Source organism: Anomaloglossus baeobatrachus, chromosome 3, assembly GCF_048569485.1.
Source record: "Anomaloglossus baeobatrachus isolate aAnoBae1 chromosome 3, aAnoBae1.hap1, whole genome shotgun sequence".
Lineage (NCBI taxonomy): Eukaryota > Metazoa > Chordata > Amphibia > Anura > Aromobatidae > Anomaloglossus > Anomaloglossus baeobatrachus.
In genome coordinates, this window is record NC_134355.1 from 660,021,992 (window position 1) to 660,039,776 (window position 17,785).

At 50.5% G+C, this 17,785-nt stretch overlaps 1 protein-coding gene across 2 annotated transcripts in view; it reads left to right on the top strand.

Annotated features, from left to right (window-relative positions):
* LOC142296993 (cytochrome P450 2K4-like) overlaps window positions 1–15,430 on the top strand; it is a 206,169-nt gene extending 190,739 nt beyond the window's left edge. For both annotated transcript variants that reach the window (XM_075341190.1, XM_075341191.1), the window contains 2 exons: window positions 14,929–15,070; window positions 15,185–15,430. In XM_075341190.1, coding sequence (XP_075197305.1) covers window positions 14,929–15,070; window positions 15,185–15,363 — 321 coding nt within the window. In that variant the 3' untranslated portion in view covers window positions 15,364–15,430. The remainder of the gene's footprint in view (window positions 1–14,928; window positions 15,071–15,184) is intronic.
* The last annotated feature ends 2,355 nt before the right edge of the window (window positions 15,431–17,785 follow it).

The window sequence follows — 17,785 nt, forward strand, 5'->3', positions numbered from 1 at the left end:
GCGGGACTTGGGTGGGAAAGGACCTAGAGTCCAGACCTCAATCAGTTAATTAACGGGTTCCGGTAGTTTCGGGACCGCGTTTCAGGGTCTGAGTACCCCCACTTGTGCTCCGGCTTCCGGTCAGTTCCCCGGTTCGGTATCGGCGGGCCACTACCCTGTCCCGGTCCCTTACGGTTCCACCTGGCCGTCTCCCAGGATCCTGCAGGCTGACTCCACCATATTCCCCCTAGCCAGAGGTGACTGGGATCCAACCCAGACACCTGGTGTTAGACTGTGGCAGACCTGGGCACAGGTCTGCACTAGAACTTCACTCCTAAAACTCCAAACTTATCTAACTGTTTTTTCCTGCCTCAGGGCCTGTGAACTCCCCGGTGGGCGTGGCCAACCACCTGGCTCCGCCCCCTGTTGTGGACATCCAACCCTGAGGGAGGCGACTAGGGTTTTAAAGGTTGGCTACTGTTACCCTTTTTAGGGGGACGGATGTTTGTGCAAGGGCCTACATGTGACTACCTGGCTAGTCCAGGGCGTCACATAAATACCCCCCTTACATTTGAGTGGCCACAAGCCCCGGGATCCAGAGACCCTCGAGCCACAGCAACCTCGGATCCGAGCAGTTCGACTGCTGCAGGGGCGGCACACATCTACTGTCCCTCCTCTCCACACTGATAGCCGTTCTTTTGTTACGATTGACGAGGATGATGGCTCCTGCATCATCCACATAACTAGGTAAAATCTTGTGCCTGTGCAGAGATATTGCCAGCTCAAAAACGCGAACTTTGTTCTGCCCTACTGCTGGCAGAGGCTAATACATAATAGTGCATGTGTGAAATGGAGAGGTCTCTGCCCAAGCACGAAATTTTGTCCGGGTATGTGGATGACGCAGAAGACAATATAGCACCATTTAGCGCATGCACACTTGTATAGTAGGCTCTGCCCACAATAAGGCAGCTCTAAGTGTGCCTGCGCGAGGCGGCAATGTCTCTGCAGATGCGCAAAATTTCACCTGGCCATGTGTGTGCGGAGTTATAACAAGAAGACGGCTATCAGAGGAGGGACAGGAGCTGCACAAAGGATACCCATCAGACTGGACTGTCAGGATTTACATACAGAGTGTGAGATTTTGAAAAGGTATTTTTGGGATATACAGAGGGAGTCAGGGAATAACATGCACCTTTAGGGAATGCAGCATAGGAGCTGCTAAAGTGGTAGTTTTGGTTTATACCTCAAAACCTGGTGACAGGTTCTGTTTAAATAAGGAAAGAAACATATAACTAACAAAATATGGAGCTTGAGATTAGTGATGGGCGAACCCCCCGATGTTCGCGTTCGGGAGCCAGAACGTTTTGTAAAGATCAAGTTCGGGTTGTGAGATAATGCGAACTTGCGTCCGAACACCGAACTTAGACTTCGCAGTTATGGAATGAGGCAGGGGGGCTGTAAAATAAAGAATATATTTAATAATAAACATTGTCATTATACTTACCGCTCCCGCAACGTGTCCTGCAGACTCTGTCTGCTGGCCGCTTCTGCAACTGGGTCCGATCATTGCTGTGCCCCCAGGTTACAGGATCTTCCATGATGTCATAGCCATGTGACCAGTCTGGTTTGAATTTTGTACAGACATTGAGTTACAGACTGGTCACATGGCTATGACATCATTAAAGGTCCCGTTAACTTCTGGTGGTATTCAGTGCACTACTCCTCACTTGGCAGTCTTCGGCTGTTTTCGGCCATGTTTGCGGTGACGTCAGCGTTCACCCGAGTCCGTGGCTCATAGACTTGATTGAACTTTGACTGTCACTGTGCGAGTCTCGCATCACATCACCCGGCACAGAACACACTCTCCCGACAGGAGCGGGTCGGCTTCAATTATTTCCATGCAGCTGAGGCGCTCCAGTCAGAAGAGCATCAGGCCATGTGAGGTGATGCAATGCGAGAAAGCACGAGTCATATGCAAGTGGAATCATACCCTCAGTGTCAGTCTGCTTCTAGCTCTGTACAGAGTGATGAAGTAGAGCTGACATTGCTCTCCCTGCTTCTCGCTCTGTATATGACTGTACAGAGCAGTGAAGCAGAGCTGACATGTCTCTCTCTGATTCTCGCTCTGTAGAGACACTTGTATGTACAAAGTGATGAAGCAGAGCTGACATTGCTCTCTCTGCTTCTCGCTCTGTAGAGACGCTTGTCTGTACAGAGTGGTGAAGCAGAGCTGACATTGCTCTCTCTGCTTCTTGCTCTGTAGAAACACTTGTGTGTACAGAGTGGTTAAGCAGAGCTGACATTGCTCTCTCTCTTTATAATAAAGATGGAGTCTCTATATTTTTGTGTTTTTTTTTTATTGTTTACTAAAAATTCATGGTGACCATATATAATTTGGCATGACACCATGAATTTCGGGCTTAGTACCAGCTGAGAATACAAAGCTGGTATTAACCCCTTTATTACTGTGCAACATTCATACCAGACAGGTCACATTGCAATGACATTATGAAAGGTCCTTTAGTCAGTGGTGGATACCTGGGGGCACAGCAATGATCGGACATGGAAGCAGAAGCGTCCGGGAGACAAAGTCTGGAGGACGCGTCGCGGGACCTGTAAGTATAATCAGAATATATTTGAATAATGTGCTTTTTTTTAATAGCCCATGGACTTGAACTGTACCTGAACTGTAACACGAGTTTCCCAGGAAAGCTCATGTTTGGGATCGCGTGCACAAACACTATGTGTTCGGTATGAAAACTGAACTTTACAGTTCGGGTACGCCTATCACTACTTGAGATATAATGTGGAAATGTGGACAGATATGGATATAATTAGAGGCAAAACCATACTCTCAATACATATGTATCTTATGATTTCCTCTTAGGCCATCAGTAGATTGCTGTTTTACCCTTTAAGAGCCTAGAAATATAACTCCAATAAACCAAGCTCACAATGGTGCTAAAAAGTTTGTGAAACCTTCAGAATTTTCGAAATTTCTGCATAATTTTAGCCTTAGACAACATCACATTTACCCACAATTCCCCTATGCAGAACAACAGAAAAAAAATCAAACAGTCCAATATATATTTTTAATTTTTTTAAATTAGTAAAATGATCCAATATAACATCTGGGAATGGCAAAAATATGTGAACCTTTGCTTTTAGTATTTTATCTGGTGTGAACCCCTTGTGCAGCAGTAACTGCATCTAAACGTTTCTCCTAATTGTTGATTAGTTCTGCACATTGGCTTTCGGGAATTTTAGCCTGTTCCTCCATACAAAAGAGCTTCACTTCTGTTATGTTGGTTTTCTCCGATTAACTGCTCACTTCAGTTCCTTACACAATATGTCTATAGGATTAAGGTCAGGACTTTGACTTGACCATTCTAAAACTTCACATTTATTCTTTTCTAGAATGACTTCTGTGCTTTGAGTTGTTGACTTATTGCGTGGCCCATGTTCTCTTTACATTCAGCTCATGAGCAGATATCCTGACATTTTCTTCTAGAATTTGCTGATAAAATTCCTATTTCATTGTCCAGATACAGCAAAACAGGTCCAAGCTATGATACTACCACCTCTGTCTTTTTGCAATTCCACCATGTCTTCCTGATGATCAACTCATGCATATGAACATTAGTTGATGTGAGAGAGGCCTTTAGTTGCTTAGAAGTTACCCTGGGTTCCTTTGTGACATTGCAGACAATAGACAATACATGACAATAGACAATATATGCCTTATATTATATTATTATATTATTATAGACAATAGACAATATATGCCTTACTCTCGGAGTGATCTTTGCTGATCGTCTATTACTGAGGAGTGTCACGGTGTACTACTGAGTGTTCTGAGGAAGTACAATACAAACTCCACAGCAGAGTGGAGAAAGAGCAGAATAAACCTGCCCAGGAGTAGTACAGTAAAGTCACCACAAGGTGGCAATAGAAGTGTCAGACGAGCCGGGTCGGAAACTACAGGTAAAACAAAGTACAGAGGAGCAATCAAACACGTAGTCAGAAACAAGTCACGGGGCCAAGAGCCTGTCAGTAACGGAGGTGTCAGAGGGGAGATACAGAATCAGGTTGGGCAAAGCTAAAGGTGGTGTCACACACAGTGACGGCGACAACGACGTCGCTGCTACGTCACCATTTTCTGTGACGTGGCAGCGACGTCCTGTCGCTGTCGCTGTGTGTGACATCCAGCAAGAGCTGTCTCCTGCTGTGAGGTCGCCGGTTGTTGCTGAATGTCCTGCTTCATTTTTTGCTTGTCGCTCTCCCGCTGTGATGCACACATTGCTGTGTGTGACAGCGAGAGAGCGACGAACGGAAGTGAGCAGGGAGCAGGAGCCGGCATCTGGCAGCCTGCAGTAAGCTGTAACAAAGGTAAACATCGGGTAACCAAGAAGCCCTTTCCTTGGTTACCCGATATTTACATTAGTTACTAGCACCGCTGCTCTCACGCTGCCAGTGCTGCCGGCTCCCTGCTCTCCTTGCCAGAGTAGATATCGGGTTAATTACCAAATGTGTACTCCAGCTACGTGAGCAGGGAGTCAGCACTGGCAGCGTGAGAGCACACCGCTTAGCGCTGGCTCCCTGCACACGTAGCCGGAGTCGGAGTACTGTCAGGGCCAGGTGGACGGGCAGACCCAGGAGGTGGATCCACTGGGCCGAACTCCTAGATGGTGGTAAGGGGTCCGGTAGCTGGAGCACTATAGGCAGCAGAACAGTCCGTGCATAGGAGTTTAACGGAGAAGTCCCTGGGACCACGGAGTCACTGTAGGTAGTCCGGGTGACGTAGCTCAGGTTCGGAAGCCGAGAAGATGTCAGGCGGGGTCCGGAACCTTCGGAGCGAGATGACGGGTCACCGCAGGGATCCGAGATGGTACGGACTGTCAGGATGGCAGATGGACAGCGTTCGGGGTTCGGGATTCGGCAGGACCGGATGGCGAGGCAGGCACGGCTCTACAAGAGAGATAGGTGAGTATATCATATAGACACCAGGAGACCTGACTCCTAGCTTGGGAAACACGAAGATCAGGCCCCGCCCCCTTGGACATTAAACCCCTTTATATCCTGTACCTGTTTGCATCATTTCCTGTTAATGGACGCTGGCCCTTTAAGAAAGGGTCAATGACCGCGCGCGCGCCCTAATGCGCATGCGCGCGGCCCGAGTGCCAAAAGCCAGGGCAGGAAGCTGCGAGGAGGAAGCAGCAGGGCTGGGCTGGGGCTGAGAAGCCGACGGGCGCCGGGAGCGGGGACCAGGACGCCGGGGACGGGCTGGCAATGGATGCAGGAGAGCGGGGAGCGGCGGTGACCGGACCAAGGAACCGGGAAGCGAGGCAGGGGAGCCGGGACGCGTGACAGGTGAGCCGGGGGACAGTGCAGGGGACCCGGGGAGCGTGACAGTACCCCCCCCCCACGCCCCCCTCCCCGCAACCGGGACAGGAAGGCACGGATCAGCGGAGTACCCACATTCTCCCGGGGCTCCCAGGATCTATCCTCAGGACCATACCCTGCCCAGTCCACCAGGAAGAACTGTCGACCCCGGACGGTTTTCATGGCCACGATATCCCTTACCGCATAGATGTCGTCATCGGCAATAGGAGGAGGAGCCGAACTGGCAGCAGCGGAGAAGGGACCAAGGACAACCGGCTTGAGCAGGGAGACGTGGAAGGAATTGGGTATCCTCATCGTGGCCGGGAGCTGTAGCTTGTAGGAGACCTCATTGATCTTGTTGAGGACTTTAAACGGCCCGATGTAGCGAGGACCCAGCTTGTAGGATGGTATCTTCAATCGGACGTACTTGGAAGCAAGCCAGACTAGATCTCCAGGAGAGAAACACGGAGGGTCCAGACGTCTCTTGTCTGCGTGTCTCTTCATCCGTAGGGAGGCACGCCCAAGGGACGCCTTGACAGAGTCCCAAATGGTTGCAAAGTCACGGGCTACCGTATCGGCAGCAGGGACATCCGAAGAAGGGGATACAGGCAATGGGACGGAGGGCTGAAGTCCGTAAACGACATGGAAGGGAGAGCTGGAGGACGACTCACTGATGTGGTGGTTATGGGAGAATTCAGCCCAAGGAAGAAGCGTGGACCAGTCGTCGTGATGGGCGTTGACATAGTGACGTAAGAAGGAGGTCAAGAGTTGATTGACCCTCTCCACTTGGCCATTAGACTGAGGATGGTAAGCAGAAGAAAAGTCCAGAGTCACTCCCAGATGTTTGCAGAGCGCCCTCCAGAAGCGGGAGGTGAACTGAGTTCCTCTGGCGGATACGATGTGTGATGGAAAGCCATGCAAGCGGAAGATGTGATGTATATAGGCGTCCGCGAGTTCCTGAGCAGAGGGCAGTCCAGTCATAGGGACGAAATGTGCCATTTTAGAGAAACGATCCACCACGACCCATATGACTGTGTGTCCGGAGGACAATGGCAAGTCCGTAATAAAGTCCATCGCTATGTGTTGCCACGGAACTGAGGGTATCGGCAGAGGCAGAAGACGGCCATATGGCAGGTGTTTGGGCGTCTTGTTCCTGGCACAAGAGGAGCAGGCAGAGACAAAAGCAGCGACGTCCGTGCGAAGAGATGGCCACCAGTAGTGACGTACAATTGTGCTCCATGTTCTCTTTTGACCAGCATGACCGGCTGTTTTCGAGGCATGGCCCCAGTGTAACACTTTTTGCCTGTCAGTCTCAGAGACATAGGTCTTCCCGGGCGGTATCTGGGCCAGGGTGACAAGGGCCACCGGAATGATTTTGCTAGGACAGATGATGGGTTGGGTAGTCTCCTCCTCCTGCTCCATGGGCATGAAAGACCTGGACAAGGCATCAGCGCGTACATTCTTGTCCGCAGGTCGGAAATGGAGCTGGAAATCAAACCTGGCAAAGAATAAGGACCACCTGGCTTGCCGTGGGTTCAGTCGCTGAGCGGACCGCAGGTATTCCAGGTTCTTGTGGTCCGTGTAAATAATCACGGGATACACTGCTCCTTCCAGAAGGTAGCGCCATTCCTCCAGAGCCAGTTTGACTGCCAAGAGCTCTCGGTCACCGATGGTGTAGTTGCGTTCAGGCGCAGAGAAGCTCTTGGAGAAGAAACCGCAAGTCACCATCTTCCCGGAGGAGGACTTCTGCATGAGGACTGCTCCGGCTCCCGAGGAGGAGGCATCCACCTCCAAGGTGAACTGGCGGTTTAACTCCGGATGGTGGAGTACAGGAGAGGAGGCAAATGCCCGCTTCAGAGAGCAAAACGCGGCGTCGGCCGCAGGTGACCAGTCCTTTGGATTAGCCTCCTTCTTGGTCAAAGCGGAGAGAGGAGCAGTCAGAGCAGAGAAGTGAGGGATAAACTGGCGGTAGTAGTTGGCAAATCCCAGGAAACGTTGGATTGCCTTCAGTCCAGAAGGAGGAGGCCAGTTGAGAATGGAGGAGACCTTCTTTGGATCCATCTGCAGTCCGGTATCAGAGATGATCTACCCCAGGAAGGGGAGAGAGGACTGCTCAAAGACACACTGCTCATACTTGGCGTACAGACGATTCTCTCTCAGTCTTTGTAGAACCAGCTGTACGTTCTCTCTGTGAGTCTGGAGGTCCGGAGAGAAGACAAGGATGTCATCCAGATACACTACCACACAGACGTAGAGAAGGTCCCGGAAAACATCGTTCACCAGTTCTTGGAAGACGGCTGGGGCGTTACACAGGCCGAAGGGCATCACGCTGTATTCATAGTGCCCATCGCGAGTATTGAACGCAGTCTTCCATTCGTCCCCAGAGCGGATGCGTACCAGATTGTAAGCACCCCGAAGATCCAGCTTGGTGAACACACGAGCTCCCCTAAGCCGGTCAAACAATTCGGGGTTGAGCGGCAGAGGGTACTTGTTTTTCACGGTGATCTGGTTCAATCCCCGGTAGTCTATACATGGGCGTAGGTCGCCCTCTTTCTTCTTCACGAAGAAGAAGCCTGCTCCAGCAGGAGAGGAGGACCTCCGAATGAATCCCCTTGCCAGGCTCTCTGTGATGTAAGTAGACATGGCCCTTGTTTCGGCTGGAGACAATGGATATATCCGTCCTCGAGGTGGTGTTGTTCCTGGGAGCAGGTCAATGGCACAATCGTAAGGACGATGTGGCGGAAGTACCTCAGACTCCTTTTTATCAAAGACGTCTGCGAAGGACCAATAGGCCGAGGGCAGTCCCGGTATGTTCTCTGGAACCGGAGGCCGTCGGATGGGTTGTATGGACTTCAGACACTTCTCATGGCACGAAGAGCCCCATCGGGTGATTTCGCCAGTACCCCAGCTGACTGATGGTTCGTGTGTCCGCAACCAGGGAAGTCCCAGCAGGATCTGATGGGACATGCGTGGAAGGACATAGAGAGCGATGTTCTCGGTGTGCAGGGCACCGATACGCAGTTCGACCGGCCTGGTGACCCAGGAGATGGTGTCAGAGAGGGGTCTCCCATCCACAGAGGCAATCACTAGGGGCTTGTCGAGTGGAGTAACAGGCACCTGGTACTTGTCCACCGTGGCCTGCTGGATGAAATTGCCTGCTGCCCCAGAGTCGAGGTATGCTTCAGCCGTGAACCGCGTCTCTCCCGTTGTCACTTGCACAGTCCACGTAACCGGGTCTGAGAGAGTCCCAGCACCTAGGGTGGCCTCTCCTACCAACCCTAGGCTTTGGAGTTTCCCGGCCTCTCTGGACAGGAGCGTAGCAGGTGTGAGCCCTCTCCGCAGTAAAAGCAGAGACCCTTGGCGAGCCGCTCTGCTCGACGTTGTTCAGATTGCCGCACTCGGTCGATCTGCATGGGCTCGTGGACGGGGGCCCCAGCTGTCGATGACTGAAGTACGGAGGGCTTCTGCGGAGGAGAGGAATGCCGTACCGGACGTCTCTCACGGGACACTTCCTTGGCTCGCTCCTGAAAGCGAATGTCTACTCGTGTCGCTAGGGCAATCAGGGCATCCAGGGTGGTCGGTACGTCACGACCCGCCAGCTCATCTTTAATTCGCCCCGAGAGTCCTTCCCAGAAGGCGGTGGTTAGGGCCTCGTTGTTCCAGCCGAGTTCCGAAGCCAGGGTGCGAAACCGGACTGCGTACTGACCCACCGTCAGAGTCCCCTGACGCAACCGGAGAAGAGACGAAGCAGACGCGGAGGCGCGTCCGGGCTCATCAAAGGTGCCACGGAATGCCTGCAGGAACTCTTGGATGTTCGTGGTCACAGGATCCCCCTTCTCCCACAAGGGGTTCATCCACGCCAGTGCCTCACCCTCTAGATGGGACATGATGAAGGCGACCTTGGCTTGGTCAGAGGCAAACAAATGTGGCAGCTGCGTGGAATGGAGGGAGCATTGGTTTAAGAATCCCCTGCAGGTCTTGGGGTCTCCGGCGTACCGGGGTGGTGAGGCCAAACGAAGTCTGGAAGTATCTGAAGAAGTCGCCACGGGAGCTGGAGCCGTGGCTTGACTAGTGGAAGCCCGGGATGTTGAAGACGCAACTGCTGCTTGTAGCGTGTTCAGGCGGGCGTCCACAGAAGACATGAACTGCAGCATGCGGGTCTGAGTCTCACGCTGGCGTTGGAGTTCCTCCTGTACGACTGCTAGTGCTGCAGCGGGATCCATGGCCTGATCTTACTGTCAGGGCCAGGTGGACGGGCAGACCCATGAGGTGGATCCACTGGGCCGAACTCCTAGATGGTGGTAAGGGGTCCGGTAGCTGGAGCACTATAGGCAGCAGAACAGTCCGTGCATAGGAGTTTAACGGAGAAGTCCCTGGGACCACGGAGTCACTGTAGGTAGTCCGGGTGACGTAGCTCAGGTTCGGAAGCTGAGAAGATGTCAGGCGGGGTCCGGAACCTTCGGAGCGAGATGACGGGTCACCGCAGGGATCCGAGATGGTACGGACTGTCAGGATGGCAGATGGACAGCGTTCGGGGTTCGGGATTCGGCAGGACCGGATGGCGAGGCAGGCACGGCTCTACAAGAGAGATAGGTGAGTATATCATATAGACACCAGGAGACCTGACTCCTAGCTTGGGAAACACGAAGATCAGGCCCCGCCCCCTTGGACATTAAACCCCTTTATACCCTGTACCTGTTTGCATCATTTCCTGTTAATGGACGCTGGCCCTTTAAGAAAGGGTCAATGACCGCGCGCGCGCCCTAATGCGCATGCGCGCGGCCCGAGTGCCAGAAGCCAGGGCAGGAAGCTGCGAGGAGGAAGCAGCAGGGCTGGGCTGGGGCTGAGAAGCCGACGGGCGCCGGGAGCGGGGACCAGGACGCCGGGGACGGGATGGCAATGGATGCAGGAGAGCGGGGAGCGGCGGTGACCGGACCAAGGAACCGGGAAGCGAGGCAGGGGAGCCGGGACGCGTGACAGGTGAGCCGGGGGACAGTGCAGGGGACCCGGGGAGCGTGACAAGTACACATCGGGTATATAACCCGATGTGTACCCTGGCTAGGAGAGCAGGGAGCCAGCGCTAAGCGTGTGCGCTGGTAACCAAGGTAAATATCGGGTAATGGTTACCCGATATTTACCTTAGTTACCAAGTGCAGCATGGCTTCCACAGCGACGCGTGTCGTTATGATTGCTGCTGCGTCTGCTGTGTTTAACAGCTAAGCAGCGATTATAACAGCGACTTACTAGGTCGCTGTTGCGTCACAGAAGATGGTTACATAACAGCGACGTCGTCGCTGTCGCTATGTGTGAAACCAGCTTAAGGCTATGTGCACACGTTGCTTTTTTTTCAGCGCGGAAAAAAACGCACCCTCTGGCAGAGGAGAGAATTGTAAACAATGCTTTTTTGAGAAAAAGGCATCGAAAACGCATGCGTTTTTCATGCGTTTTTCATGCGTTTTTCATGCGTTTTTTTAGGTGCGTTTTTTAAGACTTGTCAGTGTTAATAAAGTTGGTTGAACACAGACCTTTCGAAAAAAAAACCTGTGATGTCATTTCCTTCTTCTCCACATTCTGTTTGGATAAATGGGAGGGCTTGGAATGGAAGGAGCACCATTTGAATTTTGGAAAAGTTGAAATAAACTTCGTGCACCATGTCACATTAGCAGAGCCCCTTGGGCACCTATACCTCAGAAAACCCCCACAAGTGACCCCATTTTGGAATCTGCACCCCTCAAAGATTTTATTCAGGAGTATATTAAGCATTTTGAATCCACAGCTACTTCACCCAAAATGTTGCTGTAGCAACAATATTCTCACTTTTAGGCCCGTTTCACACGTCAGTGAAAAACACTGACGTTTTTCACTGGCGTGTAAAACACGCACATGTCCCTCCGTGTGCCGTGAATCACGGCACACATGGGTTGTCTAAGTGCAATCCGGGCTCTGTTCTCCGTGGCCCGTGATTGCACTTACAGATTAGCTCACCTGTGCCCGCTCCCGCTCTCCATGGTGCTGATCGCTCCCGCGGTGCAGCATCCGGCTGGCGCTGACCCCCGCAGCAGCTGCTTCCGGGTCGGCTGTGTCGCACATCATGAATATGCGCGACAATAATGAGCCGGCTCAGAAGCAGCAGGCTGCACGGGCTGCAGAGGACATCGCTGGACGCCGGGTGAGTTAAAATGATTTTTATTTTAAAAGCACGTTTTTTTCTGGCACGTGTTTCACGGACCACACCACTGCGTGGTCCATGGAACATCAGTGATGCCAGAAAAAAATGGACATGTCTCCGTGCGGCAATCACGCACACGCGGGTACGCCGCACAAGACACGTGCAGTGAAAAATCACTGACGTGTGAGCAGACCCATTCATTATAATGGGTCTGCGTATGTCAGTGATTCTGGTACGTTTAAAAAAAAGCAGAAACGTACCAGAATCACTGACGTGTGAAAGAGGCCTAAGGCTGTGTGGCCATGATCCAGCGACACGGCGTCTAGTACACAGTGTCAGCCTTCCTGCAGAGATGTGAGTGTTGTCCACGGGAGAACGCAGCTGCCCATGCCCACGATTTGGGTTCAGGATGCTGTGGACTTTAGCTCTATGCTACCTGCAGAGAACACTCTCGTCTCCGCAGCATAAATTGACATGCTGAGGCTCGGGAAGCTGCGCCACCGGTCAGTTTATGCTGCGGAGAAAAGAAGCACATTGGGCATGGGATCTCCAAAAATCCTTCCACTGTGCTTCTACTGCACAACGCAGCGTTATGGACGCAGGGAAAACACTTAGCGTCCATAACGCTGCAAACCCTGATTGTGGGCACACAACCTAAAAAGCATCAATGGATGAATGGATGTCAAATATATATAACGTCCCACCCCCGCCTGCATATTCTAAGCTGGCACCTTTAGTACCTTTCATGTGGCACTAAAGGGTGCCTAGCTTAGTATTTATCCAATAAAAAAAAAAAAAATGAAAAAAATGGCGTGGGGTCCCCCCTATTTTTGATAGCCAGTCAGGGTAAAGCAGACAGCTGTAGCCTGCAAACCACAGCTGGCAGCTTCATCTTGGCTGGTGATCAATTTGGAGGGCTCCCCAGGCTTTTTTTTTTTATTTATAAATAAAGAATTAAAAAAAAAATAACGTGGGGTCCCCCCAAATTAGATCACCAGCCAAGGTGAAGCTGACAGCTGGGGTCTGGTATTCTCAGGGTGGGAAGAGCCATGGTTATTGGACTCTTCCCAGCCTAAAAATAGCAGGCCGCAGCCGCCCCAGAAGTGGCGCATCCATTAGATGCGCCAATCCTGGCGCTTCGCCCCAACTCATCCCGCGCCCTGGTGCGTTGGCAAACGGGGTAATAAATGGGGTTGATACCAGATGTGTAATGTCACCTGGCATCAAGCCCAGCAATTAGTGATGTCACGGCGTCTATTAGATACCCGACATAACTAATTGACAGTTAACAAAAGCCAAAAAAAATGACAAAAAATTTTTTATTAGAAAAAACACTCCCCAAATCATTCCCTTGTTCTCCAATTTAATCAAAAAATTTGAAAAAAATGGGTCCGCAGAAATCCATTTGGACGTCCCACGTCGCCTCTGGACCTTCTAGAATATGGGGGCACGTTCAGGGAACGTATCCCCCATTTTCTAGGAGGGCAGACCCTCCATTTGAGGAGAGTGGGTGCCAAAAATCTGCACCCACTCTCCCCGGGTCACAGCTGCAGAGTGCCGAGCAGTCAGCACAGCTCACACTGAACACAGTGCTGGCTGTCAGCTGCTCTGCTCATGTGACCGGCCGGCGTCTGCTGTGAAGGAGGAGGAGGCCGCGGGGGATCAGCGCTGCGACCGGACAGGTAAGGGGGAATACCGGGGGAATAGGGGGTGACCGGGCAGGGCCTGGGGGGCATTTTTCTGTCGCATGTGTTATTGCACATGCGACAGAAATCATAGGAGCAGAGCGGCCGGTGCGCTACTGTGCGCGCGGCCATGTTGTATTTTCGGGAGGGGGGTCGGGGGTCGGGGCGGGCACTTTGGAGACACCGAGGGCTTTCCTGAACTTTGCCAGGAAGTGAGGTCAACAGGAAACCTCTTGACCTCACTTCCAGGTAAATGCCTGCGTTCTGGCATGCCGACAAAGCCCGCGGACCGCAACAAAAAAGCAGCTCACTGCGGTGTAGCTGCGTTCTACCCACATCATTGATTTAATGGGGGAGAGAACGCAGCCACACCGCACAAAAGAAGTGACATGCTGCTTTTCTTTCCGCACCGATTTTTGGCATCCAAAACGCTGCGTTTAGAAACGCAGCGTGTGCACTGATTTTTCGGCTTTCTCATACACTTTGCTGGGAAAGCTGAAAGCATGCAATTTGCCACTGAAACGCTGCGGTTCTAAACGCAGAGTTTCCGCGGTAAAAAACGCAACGTGTGCACACAGCCTTAGTCATACTGGGAAGTCAATGTACACAAGACAAAGAGATAAGATAGGAGGAACAGGCTGGGAGGAGGTAAACAGACACAGGTAGTGGATCAGAGGAATGAGGTAGGACAGATCAGGAACTCACCAGAGCCAGCTACACACACCAAAGGCAGAATATAACTGACAAGGCTAAAAGGGAGGAGTGGCCAGATATAGCATCCTGGGAATAGAGGCAGTGGGAAGTTAACCCTTGACTTGACCAGGCCAGTGCTAGAACACTGCCAAAGCAGATGCCGACCTGGATCATGTCAGGAGAGAATCTGTGGTCTTGAAGTTTTTCCATTTGAACACAATCTGTCTGACAGTGGATTGGTGGAGCCCAAACTCATTACAGATGATTTATAACCCTTTTCCAGGCAGATGAGCATAAAGCAACTCTTCTTCTGTCATTCTCAGAAAATTCCCTCACTCATTCCATGATACACTTCCACAAAGATGTTGAGATCATAATTTGTTAGTTCCTTGTTATTTAACAGGTCACCCACTCACATTTGATTGTCATCCCATTGATTAAAAATACTGAACTCTAATTTCATATTTAATTTCACTAAAGAAGGTGGCGCTGCTATCAGAGCTGTATAATTGGTGCAAATATGGAGGGCAAAAAGGAGCTCAAACTCACCTGTAATCTCTCAGCCACTGGCTATATATCAGTCAAGAGAAAAGGAAGAAAATAAGCAAAAGAATTTGGTTTACAAAAGGAAAGGTCACTAATTATTAGCTAATAATGGGCAAACTTGGTTCCCAATATGGTGCCCTTGTTTTCACCTAAGAACAACTACACAGGAAAAAAACTAGATTAATGTTCTGTTTACAACCCCTCTTGGACCCTCTAAATGACTTGAGAGACTGCATAAAGATTATATTATTTACCCTCATTTAAAAATTAGTGGATTTGAGAAGAAGTACACCAACCTCCTCAATTGCACACCAAAGGATTCACGATGGAGGCTGATGAACATAATTGGATATTTAGGGACCCAAACTGTGGACTTTTGTGAATCTAGGTATTTTGGATGGTGACCCTATCTTACAGATTGCCTATTTTTGGAGGATGAATTTCATTAAAAGAATCATTCATACATTATTGCAGGGAACTCACATAATGCCATCAATGACGTCTGTCCTACGAGATGACAAGTACTTCAAGAAACCTGATGAGTTTTACCCGCAACATTTTCTGGACTCCGATGGAAACTTTGTCAAAAACGAGGCCTTTATTCCATTTTCAGCTGGTGAGTAACATCAAAGTAAAGACGGTGGACCCCTCAACCACCTCAGGGACTTTGTGCCCCCAGACTCCTTTATAGACTAACATTATGTTGTTTTCTATCTGCTCCTGTTTGCAGGGAAGAGAAGTTGTGCCGGTGAGAGTTTGGTTAAAGTTGAGCTTTTCCTTGTCTTTACAAAGCTCCTCCAGAACTTCACATTCACTGCTCCTCCAGGTGTAAAGTTGGATCTCACTGCTACTGTTGGCTTCAGCTCACACCCCAAAAAACATGAGATCTGTGCAATATCAAGAAATTAATGGACACCTTACACTTTGACCCATTTTCAAGGGGTTGTCCCACTAATAAAGGAGATTTTAAATTTTATGGCTAGAGTGAAGAAATGTCATACAGTATATGAACATGTTCAAGTTACTACTAATATACCCTGATATTCTATGCTATTTTCAATATTGATCAAGTTGCATCAGTCTTAATTGGTATCGTACCATCCACACTGTGGCCCTCTTAATGAGATGTCTGCACATGGAGAAGCAGTTGACCATACACATCATTAAGCATCCTCCGCTCCACATATAGTGTACTTTAGTGGAGGATCCTGAATGACATGAATAGTCACCCACATCTCTAAATGCTTACAGCCATCATACCGACCAGACTGCTATTTGGATGGCACAGAAAGCTTACCAATCAAAAAGGCATGACTTAAAGTGCTCATGCCCAGATTGTAAAATATATATGCGCAAAAAGTTTTGCACAAAAGAGAAAACACAGTTCAGGAGTCTTAAGGCCGCTTTACACACTACGATATATCTTACCATATGTTGTCGGGGTCACGTCGTAAGTGACGCACATCCGGCACCGCTTGATATATCGTAGCGTGTGACAGCTACGAGCGACGGTGAACGAGCAAAAATACTCACCTTATCGTTGCTCGTTGACACGTCGCTCATTTTCTAAAAATTGAACGTCCTTCTGTGGTCCGATTGTTCATCGTTCCCGGGGCAGCACACATCGCTCCGTGTGACACCCCGGGAACGATGAACACAGGTTACCTGCGTCCCGTCGGCAATGCAGAAGGAAAGAGGTGGGCGGGATGTTTATGTCCCACTCATCTTTTCCCCTCCGCTACTATTGGCCAGCCGCTGTGTGACGTCGCTGTGACGCTGAACGTTCCTCCCCCTTCAGGAAATGGATGTTCGCCGTCCACAGCGAGGTCGTTCGGGAGGTAAGTACGTGTGACGGGGGGTTACAGCATTGTGCGACACGGGCAACAAATTGCCCGAGCCGCACAAACGATGGGGGCGGGTGCGATCACACGACAAATTGCAACGTGTAAAGCAGCCTTTAGGATTGAATTGGATGTTGGTACCCCAGGTGTTTTTCGAGTATGCATTATATATAATTGGGGCAATGAAAAGATAATTGAGATAAAATGGGGGAACAGATAGATATTTTGTATTCTGGAGTATGAGTTGAAAGGGAGAGAAACAGACTATTTTCTGGTCCTGTATTGCTTATATTGTGTGGTGGTGGGATTTAGGGGTCTGTATATACAGAGGGTGAAAGAAATATTGAACCAAAGTATACACTGATGGCATTGGTTACAGAATTTAGACTTAAGGTACTGTCACACTAAGCAACTTACCAGCGATCCCAACAACGATAGGGATCGCTGGTAAGTTGCTAGGAGGTTGCTGGTGAGATGTCACACTAAGCGACGCTCCAGCGATCCCACCAGCAACCTGACCTGGCAGGGATCGCTGGAGCGTGGCTACACGAGTTGCTGGTGAGCTCACCAGCAACCAGTGACAAGCCCCCAGCGCCGCGTGGAAGATGCTGCACTTGGTAACTAAGGTAAATATCGGGTAACCAACCCGATATTTACCTTGGTTACCACCACACGGAGCTACACGTGCAGAGAGCAGGGAGCAGCGCACACTGAGCGCTGGCTCCTTGCTCTCCTAGTTACAGCACACATGGGGTTAATTTCCCGATGTGTGCTGTAGCTACATGTGCACAGAGCAGGGAGCAGCGCACACTGCTTAGCGCTGGCTCCTTGCTCTCCTAGTTACAGCACACATCGGGTTAATTTCCCGATGTGTGCTGCAGCTACATGTGCACAGAGCAGGGAGCAGCGCACACTGCTTAGCGCTGGCTCCTTGCTCTCCTAGTTACAGCACACATGGGGTTAATTAACCCGATGTGTGTTGCAGCTAAATGTGCACACAGCAGGAGCCGGCACTGACAGTGAGAGCGGCGGAGGCTGGTATCAAAGGTAAATATCGGGTAACCAAGGACAGGGCTTCTTGGTTACCCGATGTTTACATTGGTTACCAGACTCCGCAGAAGCCGGCTCCTGCTGCCTGCACATTTAGTTGTTGCTGTCTCGCTGTCACACACAGCGATCTGTGCTTCACAGCAGGACAGCAACAACTAAAAAATGGCCCAGGACATTCAGCAACAACCAACGACCTCACAGCAGGGGCCAGGGTGTTGCTGGATGTCACACACAGCAACATCGCTAGCAACGTCACAAAAGTTGTTCGTTAGCAGCGATGTTGCTAGCGATGTTGCTTAGTGTGACGGGGCCTTTACTAAATAACTGAAGGTTCCAGTGACCCCTGCTGGGGCAATAATCCAGAAATGGAAAGAACATAATTACACCATAAAGTGGCCACGACCAGGTGCTCTCCACAAGATTTCAGACAAAGGAGTTTA